Source organism: Andrena cerasifolii, chromosome 6, assembly GCF_050908995.1.
Source record: "Andrena cerasifolii isolate SP2316 chromosome 6, iyAndCera1_principal, whole genome shotgun sequence".
NCBI lineage: Eukaryota > Metazoa > Arthropoda > Insecta > Hymenoptera > Andrenidae > Andrena > Andrena cerasifolii.
This window is the reverse complement of record NC_135123.1, coordinates 17,337,558-17,361,985: the sequence shown is the minus strand read 5'-3', so window position 1 is coordinate 17,361,985 and position 24,428 is coordinate 17,337,558. Positions and strand designations below refer to the sequence as shown.

General features: G+C 41.2%; 5 protein-coding genes and 1 long non-coding RNA gene across 14 annotated transcripts; 2 read left to right on the top strand and 4 right to left on the bottom strand.

The window, feature by feature from the left end:
- Window positions 1-132: 132 nt before the first annotated feature.
- Window positions 133-696, bottom strand: LOC143370276 (mitochondrial translation release factor in rescue). The gene has a single exon (XM_076815197.1). The coding sequence runs from the start codon at window positions 694-696 to the stop codon at window positions 163-165; it is 534 nt and encodes a 177-aa protein (XP_076671312.1). The 3' UTR covers window positions 133-162.
- Window positions 621-1,444, bottom strand: LOC143370279 (mitochondrial ribosome and complex I assembly factor AltMIEF1-like). Its single transcript, XM_076815200.1, has 2 exons — window positions 852-1,444; window positions 621-758 (listed from the first exon to the last, which is right to left on the bottom strand). Exons 1-2 carry the CDS (start codon window positions 1,005-1,007, stop codon window positions 720-722), a joined length of 195 nt encoding a protein of 64 aa, XP_076671315.1. The 5' UTR covers window positions 1,008-1,444; the 3' UTR covers window positions 621-719.
- A 1,320-nt stretch (window positions 1,445-2,764) lies between these two features.
- On the top strand, window positions 2,765-11,571 carry LOC143369679 (uncharacterized). Of its 3 annotated transcripts, none has more exons than XM_076813916.1 (25): window positions 2,766-3,154; window positions 3,283-3,357; window positions 3,434-3,552; window positions 3,641-3,913; window positions 4,009-4,143; window positions 4,216-4,380; window positions 4,799-4,930; window positions 5,024-5,167; window positions 5,246-5,363; window positions 5,581-5,723; window positions 5,803-6,043; window positions 6,132-6,210; window positions 6,280-6,415; window positions 6,512-6,651; window positions 6,733-7,110; window positions 7,217-7,451; window positions 7,539-7,887; window positions 7,961-8,073; window positions 8,159-8,461; window positions 8,553-8,845; window positions 8,991-9,165; window positions 9,274-9,386; window positions 9,480-9,759; window positions 9,849-10,128; window positions 10,214-11,571. In XM_076813916.1, the coding sequence occupies exons 2-25, from the start codon at window positions 3,303-3,305 to the stop codon at window positions 11,350-11,352; spliced, it is 5,538 nt and encodes a 1,845-aa protein (XP_076670031.1). In that variant the 5' UTR covers window positions 2,766-3,154; window positions 3,283-3,302; the 3' UTR covers window positions 11,353-11,571. The 3 variants fall into 3 exon arrangements, with proteins under 3 accessions (XP_076670029.1, XP_076670031.1, XP_076670030.1); XM_076813915.1 differs by having other exon boundaries at window positions 2,766-3,202; XM_076813914.1 differs by having other exon boundaries at window positions 2,765-3,357.
- LOC143369686 (LYR motif-containing protein 9) lies at window positions 11,353-15,607 on the bottom strand. 6 transcript variants are annotated; one of them, XM_076813946.1, is made up of 4 exons: window positions 15,473-15,607; window positions 15,182-15,335; window positions 14,163-14,255; window positions 13,521-13,684 (listed from the first exon to the last, which is right to left on the bottom strand). In XM_076813946.1, exons 2-4 carry the CDS (start codon window positions 15,305-15,307, stop codon window positions 13,658-13,660), a joined length of 246 nt encoding a protein of 81 aa, XP_076670061.1. In that variant the 5' UTR covers window positions 15,308-15,335; window positions 15,473-15,607; the 3' UTR covers window positions 13,521-13,657. The 6 variants fall into 6 exon arrangements, with proteins under 6 accessions (XP_076670059.1, XP_076670061.1, XP_076670060.1 ...); XM_076813945.1 differs by having other exon boundaries at window positions 15,457-15,588; XM_076813948.1 differs by having other exon boundaries at window positions 15,182-15,307; window positions 15,457-15,588.
- Window positions 15,608-15,844: 237 nt separating this feature from the next.
- LOC143369692 (FAD synthase) lies at window positions 15,845-17,513 on the top strand. The gene is made up of 7 exons (XM_076813963.1): window positions 15,845-16,174; window positions 16,270-16,364; window positions 16,461-16,584; window positions 16,644-16,756; window positions 16,821-16,964; window positions 17,030-17,169; window positions 17,333-17,513. Exons 1-7 carry the CDS (start codon window positions 16,039-16,041, stop codon window positions 17,451-17,453), a joined length of 873 nt encoding a protein of 290 aa, XP_076670078.1. The 5' UTR covers window positions 15,845-16,038; the 3' UTR covers window positions 17,454-17,513.
- Window positions 16,351-24,422, bottom strand: LOC143369695 (uncharacterized). 2 transcript variants are annotated; one of them, XR_013085466.1, is made up of 5 exons: window positions 23,226-24,413; window positions 20,989-21,634; window positions 19,449-20,716; window positions 16,829-17,209; window positions 16,351-16,736 (listed from the first exon to the last, which is right to left on the bottom strand). It is a non-coding gene; the product is annotated as an uncharacterized LOC143369695 (long non-coding RNA). The 2 variants fall into 2 exon arrangements; XR_013085465.1 differs by having other exon boundaries at window positions 16,351-17,209; window positions 23,226-24,422.
- Between the last annotated feature and the right edge of the window lie 6 nt (window positions 24,423-24,428).

Genomic DNA, 24,428 nt, shown 5'->3' with positions numbered 1-24,428 from the left:
TCCCACAACACGTGACTGCGTGATACGCCAACGCCAACGCAAAGGTGGTGTTGAGGTTTATCGGAGGGAAAAAAAATCATACTCCACCTGGTTTTCATTTCGTTATTATTTCATTATTGAACGATGGCTCTCAGAAATCGTTAATATTATTAGAATGTATAATTATTCAAGGTTCTCGCGTCTCTCAAATGATACTTTTAAATCTGTCAGCTTCTTTTGCTTTTGTTTCTTCTTTATGAAATCTCTTTTTCTAAGTCGCTCCTCTTGGTTTTGAAGAGAGTCTTCGACGTTCATCATATTATCCAATTTTCTTAACATGATCTCCCTAGCGATCTTTCTGTTTTGTAACAAACTTCTGGTTTCATGGGATTTTACAACCAGCCCGGTAGGTTTATGTTTTAAAACTACTGCATTAGCTGTCTTGTTAGTTGCTTGACCACCAGGACCAGATCCTCTGACGTATTGTTCTTCCAGATCATTCTCGTCAAGTTTGGGCACTTTCGAGTAATCTAGGAAGTGATTGTACGACTTGTATCGAATCTGATCATCGCTCTTTGATACATTGACTGCATTATTATAGTTACTATGCGACAACCCATTAATTACATCATTAGGCGACTGTAAAAGGTACGCAGTGGAGGGCCGTAGGAAATATTTTCTGTTCGACAAGAATTTTAATGTTGTTACGAACATCATAGAATTATATATTAAGTATATATTTATACGACGCGTTGATTCTGTAAAAGCTTTTGCCCTTTCTGCAAAAGATAACTTTCGTAAACACGAATACACTTGGTTTTAGGTTAGGTTCGTTTTTATAAGAAAATCAGGACATATTCGCATTATTTTACCTGTAATTGGAAATCAATCTCTGTTTGATCAGCCAACTGTTTATTCTCTTTGAAAGATTGACGAATTCTGTGTCGGAAATACCTCTTGTCTGTATATTTTAAATTCTCCCCATAACGCAATAAATCTTTGTACAGTTTTAAAATTGTTTGTCTCATTTTGTACTTTTGTAATAAAAGAAAAATATTCTCTTACATTCTGTTATTAAATTCTCATTACTTAATCACCGGTAGCAGCAACAAAACATCTAACGCTGCGATATTTGGAATATGTACCTATATATAAACTTATCGAGCCTTGCAGGTCATTTTACCCCGTTTTACCCATGCACGTATTCGTTAGCAGCGAACAAGGTATTGGTATACTGCTTTCTAATCGTCTTGTAACTAAAACTTTCCAAATTTTATTATCCACCAAGAATGCGTTTAAATTCCAAGCACATGATTTATACAAGTACACATAAGAGACGTAAAGTAGTACAATATAATTTATTACACGATTCTAATGAGAATGAGTGCTTTATCCGTTTATTGAGAAAAGAGAATGTAAGCCTGTTACACTACTGTAAGTACTTTTCACTATTTATCAACAATACTATTATTTCTTACTTTTTACAATAGTAACGGAGATTAAATTTGCAGTCATCTAGCGGACAGACATATCAACTAAAGTGCCCAAGCACTGTGCACATTTAAATCAGGAAATTCGTTTAAGTTAACAGCAACACAGAATGGTGAAGGAGGGAGGAGGTATTTAATCGTTTTATCAGCGACTTCGTGTCACCACAGACCAGGTATAGGATAGACCTTTCACACAATGTAATTTTGTGTCACACGCTCGGCGGGCTCGCGAGCCCCCTTACCATTTTCGTGTCACGTGCAACGTTACCGGTGAAGTCTCGAAACAGATTGTAACGCTACGAAATTGAAATTAGACAGATTATGCAAACCCATTGAAGAAATGCATCAAATAAAATAAATCATGCAAACCCATCGAAGAAATATACGAAATAAAACGACTCGTGCAAAAATCCTCGACGGAATTAACTTCGATTTTAAAAGTGTAATAAGTGCTGTAAAAAAATGAAGACAAAGGAAAAAAGAGAAGGGAAAGTGAAAATGATAGAAGAAACTGTAATAAAAGACTTCTTTTAAGAAAATAGTACTTAAAAGAAAGCAGAAATACAAATAAGTATTAGAGGGAAAAGGCACAATAGAAGAATATAATATTTAAATAGAAAGGAGAAATTCATGCACTAAGGTAAAAGAATAATAAAACATATGTACTAAAGAAAAGAAAAAAGAAAGTATGAGGTAATAGCACCTTACACAGAAAGGAAAAGGCTACTGCACTAAAGAAAGGGAAAAGTGAAAGTAAAAAAAGAAATATAGGAAAAACTTAATTTAAATGCATACACGCGAAACAATACACAGTAAGTAAATGTCCGAACCGCACGTCTACAAGTTTCCAAAAGGAATGAGGGTGCCGTAGCCGAAAGACAACTTGCCCATTCGCGATGCTAACCTGGAAAATTCCCAGTTTATTGTAGTTTATGATAGCTTGCGGAGCGAACGTGCCGGAAGCGTTTCTAAAATATTCGATAGTTCCCATTTTTTTCAGAAAAGGGAGAAAACAAACGTGTTAGAATTAATTACGGGGCACTGCAAACGAAATATTTGAACCTTAACGCAGTTTGCTGATTATTGCCGAAGTTTACCGATCATTGCCGAATGGGCATTTAAATTGGTTGCTTAGTGATTTCCCCAGATTATTTCTGTCCTTGTCGAGAGACGCCTCTTATTATATCTCCTCTTTGGTTCATGAACAGAGGACACTAGAATCAGTTTCGAATTTCTAGATCGGTAAGGCAGTGACAACTGGGCTCAATACAATCTATACATCGTCAGTGCATTAGTGTTTTTTTTATCTTTATGTGGTCGATGGGTGATGTGGTTTTTAACTACTTTCATGTTCGTTAGCTTTCGTTATGATTCGTTATGTATTAATAGAATCGGTGACATAAAAATAGTGTCCGCCCGACTTGCAAGATACGGAAAATACTTTTCTCTTCATTTCTTTAGCTCTTTCGATGGCTGACTATCTTGTGCTTTCTTTCTCAACATCTTCGAAAGACTCGTCTGAATTTTTAACGACACCTTTTACTGTCATTAACCTCTTACGCCGTAAGAGTATAGATGAAAGTCAGCCTCATTAAAGAACTGAATTATGCATCTCTCAAGACGATATCAAATATTTCAATTGCTCCGGAAATTTCTTGAGGGGTTCAGAGTGTTGAAGGATACCTGTAAATATATACAGTGCTCGAAGATACGTTACCATTGTCAATCCCTATGTACGAGTGTTGTACATATACGGGAATTGCTTTAGTCTTTGATCATGTTTCCAAACTAATAAGAGGATGTATAATTACAGAGTCCCCACAAGTGGAGGCAATGCCGATAAATCTTGTTTCCACCGAAGATGGGCGCACACTGCTAGCAGTGACAGGTAAAACAAACTTGCGTCTATATATGATAACTCTGAGCACTCGTAAATAAATCTTTTGATGATACAATTTTTATAGAACACAGGGAGGGTGTATTGAAAATTGTTGCAACCCCAATCACATATATTGGTCACAGCGTCGAGGCTTCGTCATTGGTGGATGCGAAAGATTTTAGTGGCAACTTATTATTACAGTCTGTACGTCGCAATGTCTTGTGTCGTCTTTTATTTTGTATTTTACTATTTCATGGAGGAGAATTTCTTTCTATGTTATACAACCTTTTAGCCTCTTTTTCAAATTAACGTGGAAGACGTCGATGGACCAGCACTTGAACAGTCGACGCAAAATATGGAAGATGGTTGTGAGGTTTTTGAACATTCAAAATCAAGTTCAAATGTGGAAATGAAATGTAAAGTGGCAACTCGTGCGTATCATTCCCCATATAACAATGATTTGTTGGTTGATGAAAAAGATGGCCAAGTTTGTAAAGAGAAATCTGACGTGTCAAGAAGACAGAGTCCGGGAAGACCCAGAAAGTGTACAGGAACTTGTTCCAAAGTAACTTGTTAGCTTGTGCATTTAATTATCTGTTGTACAATTGTATTTCTCGGTCTGAAGCGAGTTAATATTTTTCTCTTTCCGTTTTATAATAGGGCAAAGTGTGTTCAAAGTGTGACATTTGCCAGCAAGAATTTACGAAGCAAACATTATATCGAAAGCACATGGAAAATCACGCGCAGGAGAAACCACATCGATGTCCAAAATGTTCCGCGTCGTTCAATGTACCAGTAAGTTAATAGAGATTCCATTTGTTTTAGATTTTTCATTAGCATTGTCAGAACTAACCCAGACTTTTCCAGACAAATTTTACGCTCCATATGGCGACGCATAATACGGGTGAACCGAAATGTCCCGAATGTGGCAGAAAGTTTGCAAGAATGGCTAGCTTGAAATCTCATATGTTGCTACACGAGAGAGAAGAAAATTTGTTCTGCACAGAATGCGAAGATGCTTTCTCGACTAAAGTGAGTTTAAGCGATGATAATAGAGTATCATGATGGTAGGTCTGGATCAGCGCTGTCCAAAGTCGTTCCCGCGGGAGCTTGGGATTCTCCCCCTCTCGTCCGCGTTGTCAGGGGATACCGGCTACCCCGTCATGGCAGCCTTCGTAGCGTCGCGCGGTCTCCTTGACAACGGAAGGCACGCTGCGCGAAAGAAAGATTGGAAAGGGAAACAGACACGCGAGGGGCCCCTACGCTGGACAGCGCTGGTCTGGATGGATAACTTGGCATTAATGTATAAAAAGAAAAAAGGTCCCAAGGCATGCTACAGTAAAGTGTTGGCACGCAGATTTTTCTCTTTTATTCCTTTTTCTTTTGAAAGTTCACTATTTCTGATAGAGTAGCGCGTAGATTTTAAATTGCATATTGGTGAACGCAACAGGCTCAATTAGACGTGCATTTAAAACTTCATGGAGAAAAGTGGACAACCGAAGAGGCACGGAAGTGTAAACTTTGCAATAAACAGTTTGGTCAGCCGGCTTTATACAGGCTTCACATTCGTGAACATTACAGGGTAAGTCGGAATCGTTTTGTTCATAGCAATCGTAGCTAGTGATATTTGGCAAACCCTTATAATTTCTGGCTTATAATTCATTGTGTTTTTCAGTTACAGACAAAAGTAGCGAAGCAAACAAAAAGAGGGGCAAAGCACAAGACAATGTATAAATGCACGATATGTTTAAAGTCCTTCCAGAAGCCGAGCCAATTGATGCGTCACATTAGGGTACATACGGGCGAAAAACCATACAAGGTAAGAAATTCAACTTGAAGCCTGCGTAATCGAGTTTGAAATGCTGTTGTTTTACTTGGCTCGTGTTTAATCCCGTAGTGCACAGTATGCGCCCGTGCATTTACACAAAAGAGTTCTCTGCAAATTCATACATGGCAACACAATGGTATTCGCCCTCATGCCTGCGGGCTTTGTAACGCCAAGTTCAGTCAGAAAGGTAATCCTACACGCCCTTTTCACGATACGAGTTATTTCTGTTTACATGGCGAAAATCTCTAGTGAACGTGGCATGCACGCTCTTCGAATCACTTTTTGGAATTACTTACACTTAGTAAATACATAGTACCTACACGTAACACGCGTAGAGCATCATTGCCGGAAACAGAACAGTTTTCTTACGTTAACACTGTACATCGGTTCGACTTTACTCGTAGGTAATTTGAATGCTCATATAATGAGAGTTCACAATATACCAGAGGGCGAGCCTATATATGGATGCAATTATTGTTCGTGCCTATTTAAAAAGCTCGGAAGTTTGAATGGTCACATGAAGCGCATGCACACGGACGTGGACGAGGTAAACTGCGAATAGCTCGAAAGCGGTAAGGCAAGCACGATGCGGCTGCACGACCAAACTGAGGATGAACCACTTTCAGGAAAATGCCACTGTCAAAGACACCGGCGGATCCACATCCGATACCATGGAATCGGACATTCGAGCGACCGTGGACAGCGTGATGTCGCAATTGGCGTCTTTAGAATCGAGCACGAGTCAAGTTACAAAAGCACAAAACTACGAATCAAGTATGCTATCGGGAGCCACCACGAAGAAGGATATACTACAGCAGGCGTTGAAAAACAGTGGTCTTCCCAGTAAGAACAGAACTCTCTGCGAAGGTACGCAGCTCGCTCGAGGATCGCAAGGTCGTCACAAGCTTACTTTTAATTAGTGCTCTCTCGTTCACAAATCTCCGTTTCGTCCAAGGTACATTGGAAACGAAAAAGCTGGCAGCGCGTACCAATTTTGTAACCTTATTGGATCGGACACTCGATGGCGGTACAAGGTTCGTAATACGTGAATTTAAGAAAGCTCTTCGGCTCTGCCGTACATCGTTGGTTTGTTGCTGTTTTAGAAAATATTTGACGATAAAGCAACGTTGCGTGGGAAACTTGAGGTGGTACGCGTGTACTTTTTGTCACAAAGAATTTAAAAAACCGTCAGATTTAATACGACATCTACGCGTTCACACGCAAGAAAAACCATTTAAGGTAAGGTAAGGATAGGATAGGAGAGGGTAGGGTGGGGTAGTTTCCTTTCCTTTCTTCCAACGTGATACGTCATATTATCATATTCTATATCTTCAGTGCACACACTGTCATCGGTCATTTGCTTTGAAATCTACTATGATTGCACACGAACGTACCCACACAGGCACTAAGAAATACGCTTGCGGCTCTTGTGATAGAACTTTTGCGTGCCATGGTAGTTTGATTGCCCATACCAGGTGGGTCTGACAATCAGTTACGCTTTACGTTGGAAAATCGTTATCGTATGATCAAGTTAGCCAACACGAATCTTGTCGTAGATTACACGCGAAACCCGAGGAATATTTCGGCAAGAAGCCAGTTGCCGGTAATGATGAGAATGCTGCTGGAAGTAACACTTATCCTAATAATCGGCCAAAGACCCACGCAAAGAGCAAGTCGAAGCTTTCCCCAGAAGCGGAACGATTAGTGCCTCAAGTAGTGTTGCAAGAACCGTTAGTCATCAGTGACACGGGGAACAAAATCTGCGTGGCACAGGTACCTTCGAAGGAGAAACGTGCTTTTGACGCGGCGACCGATCCAGCTAGGCCGCACAAGTGTTGGGTCTGTCAAGCGGCGTTTAGAAAGATCAGCCATTTGAAGCAGCATCATCTTCGACACACGGGGGAACGTCCGTACAAGTGCACCAAGTGCGACAGGTGTACATAGTATTGTTACTATTCAATAATAGTCGTCAAGGACGTCATTGACATCGCTCGAGATTTTTAATCCGGTGAACGTGGAATAACTTGATAATCCTTTTAGGAGATTCACATCGAAGAGCGTTCTGAAGTCGCATTTACATACGCACGAGGATTCCAGGCCATACAGCTGTTCGATATGTAACGCGAAATTTTCTGCTCAAAGTAGCATGAAAAGACATTTGATTACTCACAGTAACAAAAAGCCATTCATGTGCCCGTATTGTCATAAGACGTTTAAGACATACGTCAATTGCCGAAAGCATATGAAAATCCATAAACAGGAATTGGCGCAACGGGTACAATATCTACTACAGAAACGCAACATTTCTAGCCGTATTATTCCGGAATTATCAATTTCCTTTTCTCTTCCTTTCCATTTCTAGCAATTAGAAGAACAAGAAATTGAAATGCAAGAACGGACTACAGTAAAGTCAAATTCCGAGTCGAGTTCTAAAGAACAAGTGGTTCTTGGATCGTCTTGTTGCCCCTCCTCCAATTTCACTGTCACTAGTACTACCACCGCAACCACAGCTATCGTTACAACATCATCTTCCACACGTTCCGATAGTTTTATACCCTCTCATCTTGGGACGGTTGAAATATCGTTTCAACCACAACTCGGATCAGTTCTCTCTCAAGCTTTCTCCGATCAATTTCACAGTGTAACCGGGGAGAAAGAGAAAGTAAGGCAACTTGTATCAACAAACTGCGATACATCAACGATTATTAACCGTACGTATCGTGCTAACTGTAGGCATTGAAAAATTCTTTCTCCAAACTATATCGCATTCGTAACTATTTTCAGAAAATACTGCGCAAGTTTCAATAACGAATCTTGAAAACCCGCAGATGTTACATGCTGACGAAACTGGATCAGTTACGTTGCCTATTTATTCTGGCGATCAAGCTCTTACACCGGTACAGAAATAAAGAAATACAGAAATACCAGAGCGTAGAGAATAAGGTGTAGAAATTGAAGGGAAATCCATGTCTTACTTTACAGGAGAGCATACGTGAGATTGAAGAAACGTTGAATCAACAGTTGTTTAACATCAGGATGAATCTCAGTCTGGAAAGTAATCATTCGAGGCATTCAAACAGTGAAAATATGAACGTGCTTGATAATGGAAAAGAGCAACAGCAACAAACTGTATTGAACGTCATCTACGAGGCTAACAATAACAACAACAACAGTAACGGCGACGGTAACAATAACGGTGACAGTGAAAACAACATGGTGCCGTCCGAGGAGCATGTATTCACATCGCAGTTAGATTCATTTGAAATGGATGAAATCGCGTTGCAAGTGAGATCGAGATACAATTTTTCGTTTGATAGAGATACTTAAATTTCGCTTTAAAAAGAACTGGTGGATGGTGAAAGATTCTATGTTTCAGTCGGGCAATGAAATTGGACTGGATAGTATCGGACTGGACACAAGCAACTCGACGAATATGATAAGCATACTACCCAGAACTGCGAAAGAGGAGCATCAGCTTTCCGTTTCGGTTAGCCCGCCTAGGAACGTGAACGTGAATGATAATCAGCCAGGAAGGTGTGTGCAAACGGTAGTATTTATTTCGGAGGAAAATCTGCCGGGAAAGGGAGATATAACGAACGAGTTGGAAATGGAAGGAAGATGCACGGATACTGCCCGGGAGGAGTGCACGATCAGTCCGATACTCTTAACGTAAGTGTTGGTTATTTGATTATGCTATCGTGTATTCTTGTTTCGACGCATTATTATGTAGGTAGAAAGCAGTTCTCTTCGGTACGATAAGCAAAAGTAAACGCTGAACAAATGAATAGCAAGTGTACGGGTATAATTTGCGTAGAGAAGAGTATCGAGGAACGACGCACGTTTCGAAGGTTCCGTCAAAAGTGCACGCGATGTCGTCCGAGGCCACTTTGGAAACCGTGAAACTTGATACGAGCGAACTGTGTGGAGGAGAATGTTCGTTGCAGTGCCACGTGTGTAGCCGACAAGGATTCACAACAATTGGGCTAAAGGTATACGCGCAGAAATAATTGGCAAACGCGTTTTCCTCTCCTCTCCTCTCTCGTTGACGTTTATAACACGTTTGCTTGCCTTGAACTTTCCTGTGATTTTCGCCTCAGGAACATTTGAAGATCCATCGTGGGACGAAAGAGTATCGTTGTACGAAATGTTCCTCGAGATTTTGTACGAACGGTGGACTGAACAGGCACTCGAAGATACACGTGAATAAACAGTGAGTGTTGGTCGAAGAATTGGAGATTGTTGCTGGAGCCTAGGCGGCCGGGCCGTTGCGTTTAACGCTTGCATCCGATTCGTTTTTCCACAGATTATGCAAGTGCCCGTCGTGTGAGAAATATTTTAGTAGTAGAACGCAGTTGCGTTCGCATAGTAAAATTCACGAGACCTCGGCGGCATGGAACGAGATGCCTCGTTCGATAGTAAGCGATGCCGCGGAAGGTACAGTTTCAGCGCAAGTCCAGATCTCTATGCAGCAGCACACTGTTGATTCACCATTCACAGATATTGCGATAGATCCGGATTCTACCGTGTCTGAAAAGGTCCTACTAGATACAGTAGCCGAAAAGCAAGTAATGGATCGAGCAAAAGTAAGTTGCCCGCCGTGCCTCTTTGTTATTCTGAGAGATTGAATTTTTTGAAGGAAAAGTAAGAGGGTAAAATCGGAATGATTCCTTAGGACGTTTCGATGGAGGAAAAGGAACGGAAGGAGTATACGAACAAGTGCAAATACTGCCCGAAGACGTTTCGCAAACCAAGCGATCTCATAAGACACGAACGTACCCACACGGGTGAGCGACCGTACAGATGTGATTATTGCAGCAAAAGTTTTGCCGTAAAATGTACGTTGGATTCTCACATGAAAGTGCACACTGGCAAGAAAACGTTCCGTTGCCACGTATGCAGCAGTTTATTTGCAACGAAGGGTAGCCTGAAGGTCCACATGCGATTACACACAGGTGGGTGGAGACCAAGAATTTTGTACGTAAAGCAGTTGGCAATATTGATTTTTTTTTCTATTGATCAATGATGTTGTTTGTTAAGGTTCGAAGCCGTTCAAATGTCCTATCTGCGATTCGAGATTCCGGACTTCGGGCCATAGAAAGGTACACCTACTGAAGCATACGCGAGACCATAAAGGGAACAGCCCGAAGAGAAAGCAGAAACATTTAAAAGTCACGGCCATAGCCCAAGTTGCAGCTGACTTTGACAAGTGTGAAGAACCTGAAGAGAAGGGGAGCAGTTTCGAAGGGGAGGTGCAACAATTACACCACGAGCAGCTCTCGCAGACGGACGCGAGTTATTCTGATTTGGAGGGAATTGGCGTGGAAGCAACCGCTGGCTGTTTGACGGATCAAATTACCTTCGATATGGACGGTAACATACCGAACAGTAACACCACGTTGCTTTCTGTAAACGAAGGCAATCAGTTAGTGGCAAACTTGCATTTTCTTCTGGCGAATGGCCTTGTTACTATTCAAACCGAGGAATCGTTATTGTCACAGTCTACGTCAATCGACAATTCGCATAATCATCGACCAGCAATCGTATCCGACTCCTCGTACGTGTCAACGCTACATGTCTCCCCCGGCAACAGCAACGATAATGCCAAGGATCCAATGAATCTAGGACAAATGTTAAAAGTACCACAATCGCCGTCTCAATCGTACCAATTGCAATCAAATAATTGTCTTACGGCCGGCGCAGCTTCTTCGACTCGGGTGGAACCGTTTCCGAAAGTCTCTCTCCAAGCAGCCTTACCAATGAATGGTAGTAAAAGCACGGTGACCAAAAGCAGCTCGTCCAAGAGAGAGTGCAACATTTGCGGAAAGACATTTACAAAGCCGTACCAAGTCGAGAGACATAAACGTATTCACACGGGCGAAAGACCATACAAGTGTGATTTATGCACGAAATCGTTTGCTCAAAAGTCAACTTTGCAGATGCATCAGAAACATCATACTGGAGATCGACCATATCACTGCCCGTATTGCGAGTATTCCTTCACCCAGAAAGGTAATCTACGAACTCACGTGAAACGCGTTCATCAGCTGGACACTGCTGACGCGAAGAAACTGAAACGTACGTGTGAACCCTTCCTCCCGAAGGTTCTGCAGGATAACTTGACCGAGGTTAAGGCCCTCAATTTGGACGACATATCGTTCGTTGAATTTCTCAAGTAGTCATTTTTGTCTGCATTTTATTATTTTAATCAAATGGGATTCAACGAGCAGCAATAAGATTCGAGATTCTTCTTATAAGACGGTACGCGGGGTTTACGACGAATCGTTAGTATTTGGTGTTCTCGCAAATAAAACGATCCATCATATTCAATGTACAGGGTACGTTGTCCACTGATGTTTGTATGAATGTAAAAATATAATAAATTTCTACCCGTCTAACCGTTTCACAAATATACTAACAATAAGACACAGTAACACAGTACAGAGTAGATTAATCCAGTGATTGATGTTTGTAGTTACATTTTGTTTCAGTGGTAGGACAACCGTTCGGATGATTCTCATGAAACCAGCAGCCCTTTAATTTCATCCGAGGTAACAGAGAGCTCCTCCTTCTCTTTGATCTTTCAGCAATACCTTCGCTTCCAAGTATTCGAAACTCAACTTTCCCCTGCGCCACACGGAACACATGATTGTGATTTTTTAGTAAGGTTTGAAGACCTCCGCATTCTTTTCGCAGCCGTATGATAATTTCCCTTGGAATGGATTCGGTGAGTTGGCGCAGCTCGAGACAACGACCTGCATTCCAAATTCTTTTAGGCGTTTCATCGAGCGATATAATTCGGCCTTGATCGAGTAATTGTTTCGCCACGATATCAACGATAGTCGTGATTATTGTTTTGTCCAGCTGTGTACAGTTTCGTACCTTTTCCACCGCGTCTCTCGGTTTAAAATCGCAAGTCCACCCGTCGATACCCTCGTTTACTTTTTCTATATCATTTATCTTTTCTTTTCGCCGTACCAGCCTTATCTTGGCGCTTATCATTTGCTGAATACGGTTCTCCCTTGTGCTCGCCTCTTCGCGCTTACTTTCCCATCCGACTAGACAGATTCGTTTCGTAGAAGGGATTCTTAATTTGTCGATATACGTTTTGAAACCGCACTCGTTGCATATGTTCCTCACATAATCGATGTATTCCGAGTACTGACTTTTCGAAGCACAGTATCGTTGGTATTTGGTGCCGTCGAGTTCGTACGAACAACAGGGTAATAAGAAAAAGCGACAGTCGGTAGAGCTGCGTGCAGCGATTACTGGAATCCACGGTGTCAATTCATCCGAGTGATTTCCTATGATCCAATCAACTCCCGGATACACAGTGGCGGAAGAAGGGACGATGGTACGAACCTGTACAAAATCATTCGATACTACCTGCCCATACTTTCTATAACAAATTAAAACTTGTTTGTTTGTTCCAATGGGCCGATACGTACCTGCAGAGGAGTCTCGGACGGAAACAGGTCCCAAATCTTTCTTCTGCGCAAGTCGATTCCTGAACCGGGATAACCTTCGCTGCATAAAATATGTACTAGTAAGCCGTTGCCGCAGCCCAGATCTAGGAATGATTGTAAATCTTTAGTTCCCCTTTCCAATCTCTCTTTCTCCCACAATAACAACAGATAAGCAGCAATAGCAATATCCTCGTAAACAAACTTTTTCGGATCTGTATTCTCCGGCCAATTTTTTACCAATTCTGGGCCATACTTTTCCTTCAATTCGCAGTACAATCTCGCATATTTCTCGGGTGACACGAGACTTAACGAAGACAATGGGGCCGATGTGCACCTCGTTTCACTTTTCATCCACCTCGATATAGATGGGAAGAGCTTCTTCTTTAACCATTCTACGCTCGGATCGCATGGAATATTCATCGGCCGATACACGCTTATGGACGTGTAACCATCTTTTTCTTGTTGTATCATGTAGGCCGTTCTGGGACCAAGCGATCGTTTATCCAACTCAAGCGGTTTGTGAATGTTAATCACCCGACTCTCTTGCTTCTCTAACAATGAAAACTCAAAGCCAGCGGAAAATATGTGTGGTGTGCGTGGCAATTGTTTTGTCACGTACAAGCGGATCTTCTTGTCGCTCGATGGTGTCGATTGTTCGCTAGTGACACGCAAACTGTCGAATAACATTTTCTCCGCAGCATTGTCCCCGTGGTGTTGCGTAGTTGAAAGTGGAAGATCCATGGCAAGGATCCGTTGGAGAATTTCAAAAATATCACAGTCAATTTCGATACTCGATATCTCGACACATGCGAGAAGTCTGCGGTTAGCGATCTGAGGATTACGCCACCAAATATCGATAGCTTTGCAGAATTGTGACAGGCTTGCACCAGTTTCTCGACATATTATCTTCTCAAAGTCCATGTTTTATCTCCTTTGCTAAGAAACGAAAGGAACTTGCTATGCATCGGTGATCAGATCAGTGAACGGATGCACCTACAGTAAGATTATTTGGTTTTTCTTATTTTGCCTTGCGAGCACTTGCATACTGAAAAGCAAATTGGATTAAATATTATTAGAATGTATTGAGAAACATATTGAAAATATTTTAAGTATATATATATATTTAATTTTGACCTTGCAGTCCAGAAATGTGACTTGGTTTACAATTCCTCTTAACCTCATACCCACAAACATCTCCCGCTCATCACGCGCATGCGTGGACGCTGTTCTTATCTATCATCCCTACAACCTTCTTTACCGACTTGCTGCGGTCTCCCATCCTATTGTGAGCCCTAACCTCAACTGCTTGCTCTCAACGTCTGTACCTTCCTTCACCCCTTATACCCTCTTTTTTCCCTTCCCTTTACTTACCCCTTTTCCCGACCACCTCTACGCTGTTTCTCTATATCTCCGTTTACAAAGTACCCTCTTAAACTAACAGATATCCTAAAAATTTCGCACACACTTGTCACACTCCACCTTATTAAGTCCCAAAATATTTTAAGTACTAGATGTGTATGTACCTTGTTGACGACCCATTCTGCATCCTGCACTGCTTTCTCCATGATTTGCCGAATACGTTGCTTATCTGGCTCGATTACATGCTGTTTGAAACTCTGTGAACGTGGTAAATTGTAAAAAGGACCAGGTTAGGTTACACAATACAGTAATTGCAGATTCTGTATGTATGTACACGAGTGACAAGAATCACGTGTGATGTGATGTGTGATCGGTGATCACGTGATTAGCAACAATAAATCTTTTCTGATACGACTCTTCCCGCCACTTTCCGCTTTCGCAATCTCTTGCGAATACATACAACATGTACTACATATCAGAGATCCAAAATAGTTATTATTAAAATATTTTCGTAAAAAATCATTAAGAAAATGTTAATTTTTATTCAAATGGAAGGCAATCGTGATTAAATTCTGCAAAAAATTTCGAAAAATGAAGTGATTAAAAAATATTAAGATTTTTCTGTGTTTGGTTATGAATAGAATAACCATTATTGTGAACAGAAATATTTTGTTGACTGTAGGCAGGTATAGACGCGTGTGTAAGAGTGAAACAGCATCTCACGCAATGCAACTATCTCTTTTGAACAGCGCGGCGCGGCTCCTAATACCCACAGTTCGCATTCCAGATATTCTATAGTTCAATGATTATACCGTAACCAAAAAAAATCTCGTAATTCATATTGGTTATACCGTAACTAAAAAAAATTCTCGTAATACATAGGTTACAACGTAACCAAAAAGAAATCCCGCAATATATTGGTTATGCCGTAACCAAAACAAATTCTCGTCATCGATAATGGTTATTCGTAACCGAAAACAATTTCCGTCGTCAATAATGGTTATTAGTGACCACAAAATATAACTGTCATAAATAATGGTTATTACTGACCAAAAAATATTTCTGTCGACAATAATGGTTATTCATAACCAAAATCATTTAAAGAAAGATATTAACTTTAATGTCGTGACTTTTAAAATTTAGGTTATAACACTTACGGTCTCTGCTACATATAATTACTTACCTGTTTAACCGAATGTTTATAAAATTGCTGTGCATCGTTTGGTAATCTTGTGCATTCACGCAGCAAAAATTTATAAAGCTGCCTCGGTGAATTCATAGCCGCTTCCCGTAGCTTTGCGCTAGCCATCTTGGCAATAGAATAAAACTAAAATTACCTATGTAAATATATAAAATGATAAGAAAAAATACCATTACTCGAAACAATAAACATCATACAGAAATACAATTGCCAGCGAAATGTTAACGCGCTGAAAATTAAGCTGAAAGGTTGCTTACGATCTTTGCTCCTTACGTTTTCTTCGATATTTATGTAAATTAGAAATTAGACAACTAGACCACAATAGTTTTCACATTGAGTGCAATTATTGAATGTTGGATTTTGGATTCGTCGAGAGTGCAATCGGGACTGCAGTTGACTGCTGTCGAGAGTTCGGAACTCAAGTGGAATAGATTAATTATAGAATTTCTCGTAGCGATAGGTATGTAGCCGGGTACGCGGGGTACTAAGTACATACATACCTACGCATACCTACTACGTCACATAGAGACGCGCGTGCGTCTATCATATAAATTATAAAGTACGTTTATTTTAGAAAATATAAACACCTTCGAATCGTACGCTACTCGTTTTTATAGGAATAGATGTGTATAACCAATATAGGCCGTTATAATGGATCGGTGGCGATTAGGTTTAGGGGCGCCGCTTCACATAATCACATTTCACATTCTATAGATCAGTACTTATTCGTGAGTATTCGATAGCGATACTGTTGGTTGAGATTGTTGGTGATTTGGTGATTGTTGTTGGTGTCGACTGTCGATACTGTTAGTGGTTGTTAGTGGTAAGGTTAAAGCGTTATGATAAATATACGGCGATGCGTGGTGAGACATGTATCGAAATACCGTGTCCATGGGCAAATTACCATAGATAAAATACTGGTACGAGCCAAGAGTAGCGAGGAACATCCAACCGCCGGAATAATCGGTAACGTAGGCAAGCGTATCCCATCAATTATCGTACCTATTTACATTCTATTTAGATATGTGTTTCATATTTTATCCAGCATTGGATGACTTGAATTTTTTTAGTCATTGGGGATGAAATTTTGAAGGCACAAGTTAAAGATACCAATTCTTTTTACGCGTGCAACTTGCTGTACAAGCATGGAGTCAAGGTTCATAAAGTTAGTTTATTCATTTCGTATAACTTATAACTGTGTGTGTGTCACTGTACGTACCTAATGTACACTTTTTAATCTAACAAATTCTTTTCTCTACAGATTTCAATGGTACGAGACAATGTTGAAGATATCGCGAAGGAGATTAAAGAGTTTTCTAAAAAATTTAATTATGTTTTTACATCCGGTGGTATAGGACCAACTCACGACGATGTTACATACGAAGGTAATTATATCAAAATGTATAGGGCCATACATTTTCCTTGATACAGTTATACTTTACAGCTGTAGCATTGGCATTTGACGACGTATTGCATTATCATCCCACATTGATGGACATTGTGAAAAATCACTTTGGTTGTGCAACTTTTCCTTCGCCTAATTATAAAATGGCGTATGTAAGTGATAATGTAACAGCAACTGTAACGCAACAGTTTAATGAAATTAGCATCCTACTTGCAGATACCAACCAAGAGCCAGCTTAAATTTGGGACAAACGAGGCCACAGGGAAACGCCTTCCTTATCCATGCATAGTGATGCGGAACGTTTTTATCTCGCCCGGATCACCTATGTTTTTTGAAACGTCCTTCCGGGCTCTATGCAATGTATGGTGTGTCACATTTTTCTTGCTTCTAATGTGCTTCGTAATCAGACTATTATATCTTTGCAGGAGTCGTTTGCTGAATGCAGACCCTTCGTGACAGAGCAACTTTACATAAATGCGATGGAGGAATCGTTTGCGGACGTATTAAGCGCAGTCGCGCAAGAATGTCCAAACGTTTCCTTTGGCTCGTATCCAGAACGCAACAGGTAATGAAGTAAACTTAAGTAACAGTAACAGTAATAGTAACTATAACAAGAACAAATAGAAAACAGATAAGACTGCGGGTGATGAGATTTGTTGGTTACGCCGAACTTTGATGTTGTATAATTTCAAAGACTATTTAGACAGTTTTGAATGGTTTTTCTATAGGTATTACAAAGTGCGTATTACTATAGAGAGCGATAAGAAGGAGGATACTGAAATGGCGAAAAAAATGTTCTGCGAACGTGTACCAAGCAACGTGATAGTGGATTACGACAAATTCGTGTAATGCTTGTTCAACTGGAAAAAGAAATAACGATTGCTCGTATTGTTATCGCGTTATGTTTGAGACTCTATCGAATTTTCTTCTCTTCTCTTCTCTGTTTCTTCCTTTCAGGGATTATTATGAGAAGCCAGAAAAGATATGGGTGTATTTGGACGGCAGCAAGGAGTCGATAATTATGACTCATCTTGCTCGTGTTGCTACCAATAAACTGCAACAATGTACTACGGAAAAATTGCATGCGATTAATTTTACATTTGATTCCATGGAACCGGGTATCAGTGGATTTTTTCGGGAAATTAGTAACAGGTAGGAGCCGATGCTCGTTAAAGCAAATTAGTTGGTACACGTTCAACTACTTGCAACAAGCGCAATGTAAATCGGTCTATTGGGAAACATGTTGGCTGGTCTTGGCCTTACAATCGGATAAAATCGGGTAAAATCGATGCTGACCTAACGATTCGACATATTTTCACTGTGTTCAAGCCGGAATTGCAAATATTACTGCTGAGGAAACGATTGCACGGTAATGAAAGAGAAATTTACTCCTGCGTGTCTGTACGAGCACATTTCCCCCTTATCAATTGGACCGATGAAGATGTCGTAAATTTCGTTCACTCTCTTTTTTTACCCTATTACACCACGGAAACTCGATGAGTTCGGTAAGCAAGAATAATTCATTTTTCCTTTCCCTTTCTCTTTCCCCTCTCTTTCCTGTACGCGTCTTCTTCTGCCTTTTCCTGCGCTTGTAAACAGAATTTCTCATCTGCAGGTAAGAGACGGATGAAAAACGGGGGAAACATTAGGGGGAGCTGGAATGTCACTTGAAGTAGAATCGAAATAACCATTCCTCCGATCTAATTCCGTAATTGCCCTTGAAATAAATACAATAAATAAACGTATAGAAAAATTAAAGGTCATCATAAACAGTTATGAAAAATCTTAAAAAACGATTTAAAGCGATAAACTTTTCTTCTTAAATTTGCCAACCTTTGTATCATCAAGTTTCGGTGTTTCAACGTTTCGACAAGGGCACATACAGAGTACTCATTGTGAGTAGTTCGTCTTGAACGTTTACAAAGGAAATGGATACTCACTGGAAAGAGTTTGTTTCTTAATACCGTGAAAGATAAGAGGAATATCCTTTGCAAGATTTTCGTTGGCGAGTTTAAGAATGTGTAGGAAGGGCCTCTTTACTAAAAAAGTAGAGAACGTTTCCCCAGTCGGTAGGGGGAGAACTGTTGCCTTTTTAAAATTTTATTCCGAGTTAAAGTATTTCTAGCTATTTGCCTTTAAAAGTTTAAAATGCCGAGTCGCATAGGTACTGGTCGACCCACAAAACTACGAAATGCAAACTATTTTCAATATTTTCCATTATCTCCGGCTAAGCTTTTCGACAGCATTACCTGGAGTCTCTAATCTAATCATTCTCTACTCCTTTTTCTGCGCTCACTCTATGCTGGTTTTTTGTTCTCGGTTCTGCTGCTAGTTTTTCTCTATGCTCGGTTTTCATGAAAACTGGTATTTTCGTCTGTTTACGTATGAAGGATTTGAATGAACAATAAGAAAAAATAGGAAGGAAGATACTGATAAACATGACAAATATATGTAGTAGTAGAAGTGGCCGGGGGCTGGGGTTGGGGCAATAGTCTCATATTTCACTCAAGTATCTCCGTCGAGTTTGAAATTGATCGTACGCTACCTACTGGCGTAAAAAGAAGTTCATATAAAGTTGGCACAATATAGGAATCGATTGGTGAAATATAGCAACGGAACGATAGGCGGTCTGATCGCGAGAGATAAATTGATAAATTCACTCACGGATGGATATGAATCCAGAACTATTTAATAAGAAATGCGGGTTTCCGTTTGTTTTCGTATTGAATATCAGTACCATAGAAAAAAGTAAAAATTTTCAAAGAAAACAAAGGATGCGTCAACAACATTGGACCGTCGAATGAGTGCGTACAACTGATGAGGATTGGCATATACATACAATACCTATTTATAGGTAGATAACTATCCGTCTTGTAATATTCGCAATGCTGTCACGTTCACGTTTTTCTACCAAGGGATATTCGTTTTTCTTGGTCGTTCATTTCACTTTCCTTCGGATTTCGCATGTTCGTACCTAGTACGTTCCCAACACGATTCCTTATAGGACATGCGACATTGGAAATTTGAAATTTCTTACGCTTAAAGATTGAATATAAGTGTGAAAGATCGGGTCGCAACCGAAGCGAATGGTTGGCCCGGTCCTCGTGTAATTGTCGATGAAGCTGATGGAGATAGGAGAAGAACGGAGGTGGAGGTGGTGGAGGTGGTGGAGGTGGTGGTGGTGGTGGTGGCGGTGGTGGCCTAGGCCGACGGCGCGGGCGGCGGCGTGGTCGACTGCAATGGTCGCGTGCTGGTCGCGTGCCGGAGGCGGAGCCAAGCTTCGACTCTCTCGCGTGCCACCGCCACCCTAAAGTTCGCGGTCCCTGTTGCACCCTCTGACACCCTCCCGGCACGGTAGGAAGCTCTTCTACTCGACGCGACGCCCCTTGGTACTCTTTGGTTCCTCGCGTCTCCCTTTCCCTCCTCCGCTATCCGAATCCACAGTCGCTTCCTCGTGGGTTATTGATTCCCTCGGGTAGCCAGTCCCGAAAAGGGTGTTAAAATAGGATGAGGACCATCGAAAGAACGAAAACGAGAAACTAAATTCTTAGACCGAATGAGAACGACTATCGCCGATCCTCTTTTGCACTTTTAGGCATAAGTACCAAGAGTTATACGGATTCTTTCAGCGTCCAATTCCACTTATTCCACCTCAAATTGCATGATTTTCTGGAAAAACAAAAATATTCGACAACAAGCTTTCCTGCTGTCGTCCAATAGCACTTTCTCAAATGAGTGTTTGAACGATAGATGGCGGATTGTCGCGAGAGCGCATCTTGATTTATCCACGGCATTGTTGTATCGAGAGCGTGGCTCCTCGAATCTCGAAACTTTGTAACCCCCTCTCATCGCTGTCTTTATTCCACCGCCGCACCGTAGGCCGTAGTCCTCCTCTTCTATTGTTCGTCGTGTAAACTTGCAAATTGGTGTACATAGTACACATGTACATACATATACCTGCTTAAAAGCTGGCGGGCACGTATGTATGTCACCCCACTCTTGTCTTCATCTTCCGCTTCTTCTTTTCCTTTTAATTTCCGTCCGTTCCTGCTGCTCGTCTCGCGTATTGCCGTTCGGAGTCGTACATAAGTACAAATCGATAGCAACGGTACCTAATATAACACAAAACGAAGATGAACAAACGGATAGAGAGAATGGAAAAGGAGAAGAAATGAAATCGAACGATATCGTTATCCGCATTTCCATGCACAGTACATGCAAACGTATGATATTTTTCTATCGGTGGTTTTCAAGGCGAAGTTGCAGACCCGTTGGAGTAGAATCGATTAAGATCGAGTAGCCGGTAGGCTACCATGCTTGCCATGCCGCGGCCAGCGAGTGACAGGCTGCGTAAAAGTAAGCAAGTGTGCGCGCGTATACATACCTATACTACGCCACGCGATATCGAAATACTAGCGATCGAATCTTCGGAAAGAGTTTCGGGTTGCGGCACGAGACCGTCAGCTGGTAAGCAGACACCATTCGCTTGTTTTTCTCTCTTTCCTCGCTCTTGTTTTCGCTGGATTCCTCTTTGCGCATTTTCGTCGATCCTCTACGCTCTACTGTACGCACATGCACTCACTGTTACGTTCTCCTTTTGCTGCTTTTTCGTTTCTTCTTTTGATCGACCTTTCATTCTCGAGCAACGAAACAGAGGTGTCCACGTTTCTGCCAATCCAGTTAGATAAATACGTTTTAGCGCAAAACACTACAAGGTTTAGTTGCGATTTAACCGCTCGACCGCTCGACCGAGAAGGGCTTTGTAGAGCAACGGTGCGGTTGTATTCTCTCTCGCCTGCCTGCTAGGTAACGACGTAACATCTCTTTTACGAGATTAGACAATGCTCGATTTAACTGTATAGTTCGTTTCACCGAACGCTTGGACGAAGCGCATTAGCATCCTGCGTTGCGACGGCCATATACATACCAATATGTACCTAGTTGCTTTATTGTTAGACTTTAGATTGCTTGATCGGAATTTATTAGCCGTTGACGGTGGTACGGTTAACTAACTTGGCCCGTAAACGAATCTAGGGGAATAAGAATTTTAGCGGTACCACGATAATCGACACTGAGTGTGTTTAACGGTGGACGAGAAGAGAGGTCGAGCTTCGAAGATGGAAGAAATGACGAGGGATCGAACATTTGACAGGTTTGAAACGTTTGACTCTTCTCGTTTCGAGTTCGTACATCGCATAGGTTATAATTTGAAAATAATAATGAAATATACATTTTCCGAATATCATACTATTCTTTTGAATCTTTTCAGCTGGGGTGCTTGTGTTATTTCTGATGACACGGATGAGACGGTATAATCGCGTATAAATATTTAGTATCGGTACAGTCTCTATCAAAGCCATCATCAGAGGAGGATTAGAAACGGAGAAGGTTTACGCGAATGTCTGTACTCGCGCTGGAAAATCCATTTCGTTTTAAGTTTACGTTGAAATTGACTGTTTTGTAGCTGTGTGCCGACTCGAGTGAAAGGTACCTGACAGGAATAGCGGGAGGAGGGAGAGTTCGTTGGAGAGACGAGGCCACGGATGAACGGGGAAAATATGTAGTACGGTGAGAAAGAGAGGGCAGCGACTAGCGAGCAGCGGAGAGAAGATGCGAGATGTGTTGACGGAGGTTAGGTCCCCAGACCTAACCCATTAGGTTCGAGGGGCTATCAGGGGCTATGCAGTACGGAATACGAAGTACCAAATACGAACACTGATCTACATCCCTTCTCTAAATCACGGTTTATCAGTGACGGATGCACGGATGACGGAGAGCTCCGCGATGCAGTATCGAATGAGGCGCGGCCATCCGGGCCATCTGAGGAAGGAAAGGGGACGGTGTGTGTGGGAGGGGGTAGTAGTAGTAGCAAGTGAGTGAGCGAGTTGATAAGTTGTTGGGGAGCGGAGCGCGGAGGTGCGAGGCGCGAGTCGCGAGGTGCTATGCGCGCGGCAAGAGGCACGAAACAGAGTATGAGAAGGGCGGAGAAGGGCGAAGAAGGGAAGGGAGAGGAAGCAGAGGTACACGCGGATATTGATTCCCGCGGGATATGCGCGCGCTCGACGAGACTCGGAAATCTAAACGTATGTACGACGCTTTGGCAGACATACAGGGAGATATACGCGTCGCAGAGCATATACCTGGCAAATACCTCGATTCGACCAAAGGATCAGACGGGGAAAAGGGCGAATTGCCTGAAACGAAAGTTAAAACAATTTCAACAGAAAGTTCAACATTGTCTGCAACTGTAGAATTATAAAAATTTTCGCTTCACTTAAAGAGGTAAACCGTAAGCTCTTGAGACTGGGAGTTGTTAGATGTTCTTCGCGAGAGACAGAGCAGCGTGGTTAAGGAAGGCAAACCTCGAATTTAAATGCCAAAGGTGGTCAGAAACGGAGTAAGAAAACAGAGAGAAAGGAAGGAAGGAAGGAGGTATGTTCATCTCGATGTTTCTTCGTTTTCGGATCGAAATCATTATCATCGTAGCTTCAGTCGTTAGGATAACCGTGTTTACGTGTTACCGGTTACCTACCACTACAAAGTACAAACCACCAACAAGGTTGCCATCGTTCTGAAATCACTACCTCTATCCTCTATCTACCGCTGCTTACCATTACCTACCACTACCGTTACCGCAGCTGACGCCACCACCGAGACCTGCGGGCGACGTTCATGAATGAAACCCACGTGAGATCCACGTGACCGTTCGCGTCCAAAGTTGCTGGATTAGCGGGATTTGTCATTAGATTAGATTGGTCTGTCGAAACGAGAGCCAGGCGCTATGTGTACCTACATACCTACCAGCATACATATGTACTAAGGTGGCTCTTATTTTCGACTTTTCAATTTTTTCGCGGCACCCCCCAAAATAGTTCCATATAATAAAAAAGAATCTGTAACATTTAAATAATTATTTCTTCCAAGTTATTGATCACATAAAAAAATATGCCAAATAAAAGTTGTAGATCCAGGCAAGGAGCATCTTTTATGTTCTATTACATTTTCTCGTGCGACAAACAGTTTTCGAAAAAAGTCCAAAAAACTAAAAAAAAACTGTTTTTTTTTCTTCAAATTTTTAAAGTTTACATCCTTCTCGAACACTCTTTATTTATGAAGGCGAAGCAAAACAATTATCATTTTTACTTTCGGGGACTATTTTTTAAACTTTTTAGGCGGGACATATACTTACCGCGTTATGCTATAGAGATCAAATTTATTTTTCCTTATTTTCAGTGTTTGATATGTCGTGAATGTTTCCGGCAAATTCGGGACTGAAATTCGCAAAGATATCGAAGATATAGACATTAGAAGTGAGGTATCATACAAATGCATTTTTCTCGAAATTATGATTTTCAAACGTGTTACCCACGAGTATTCAAAAATTATTCAACCGAGTTATTCAAAATTTTGCATGGCTATATAATACACTATTATTCTGTTTTTTGAGAGCGCAGGTTTTTTATTTGATTCATAGTTTCTTTTTTATTGCCTAAAATGTGCAAGATTTCATGCCCGATTTTTTTAAATTTTGAAAATTTAAACGTATTTCAAACATTTCTTATTTACGAAGACCATTGCGATCTCTCATGTACATAGAGAGATTTACACGTCGTCTGACGCCGCATCGCTCCTTTGAATTCACCCTAAAAGAAATGTATATTTTTAAACGATTTTATTCAGCTTCGATTCTTTGTTTGGTTCAAATCTGGCAATTCAAATTTAACCAACTTCCAACTATCCAATTGTCTTGAAACTTTGCAGGCGTGTGTAGTTTGAATGACAATACAATATTTAAAAAAAAATTAACCCCGAGGAGGGGAAAAA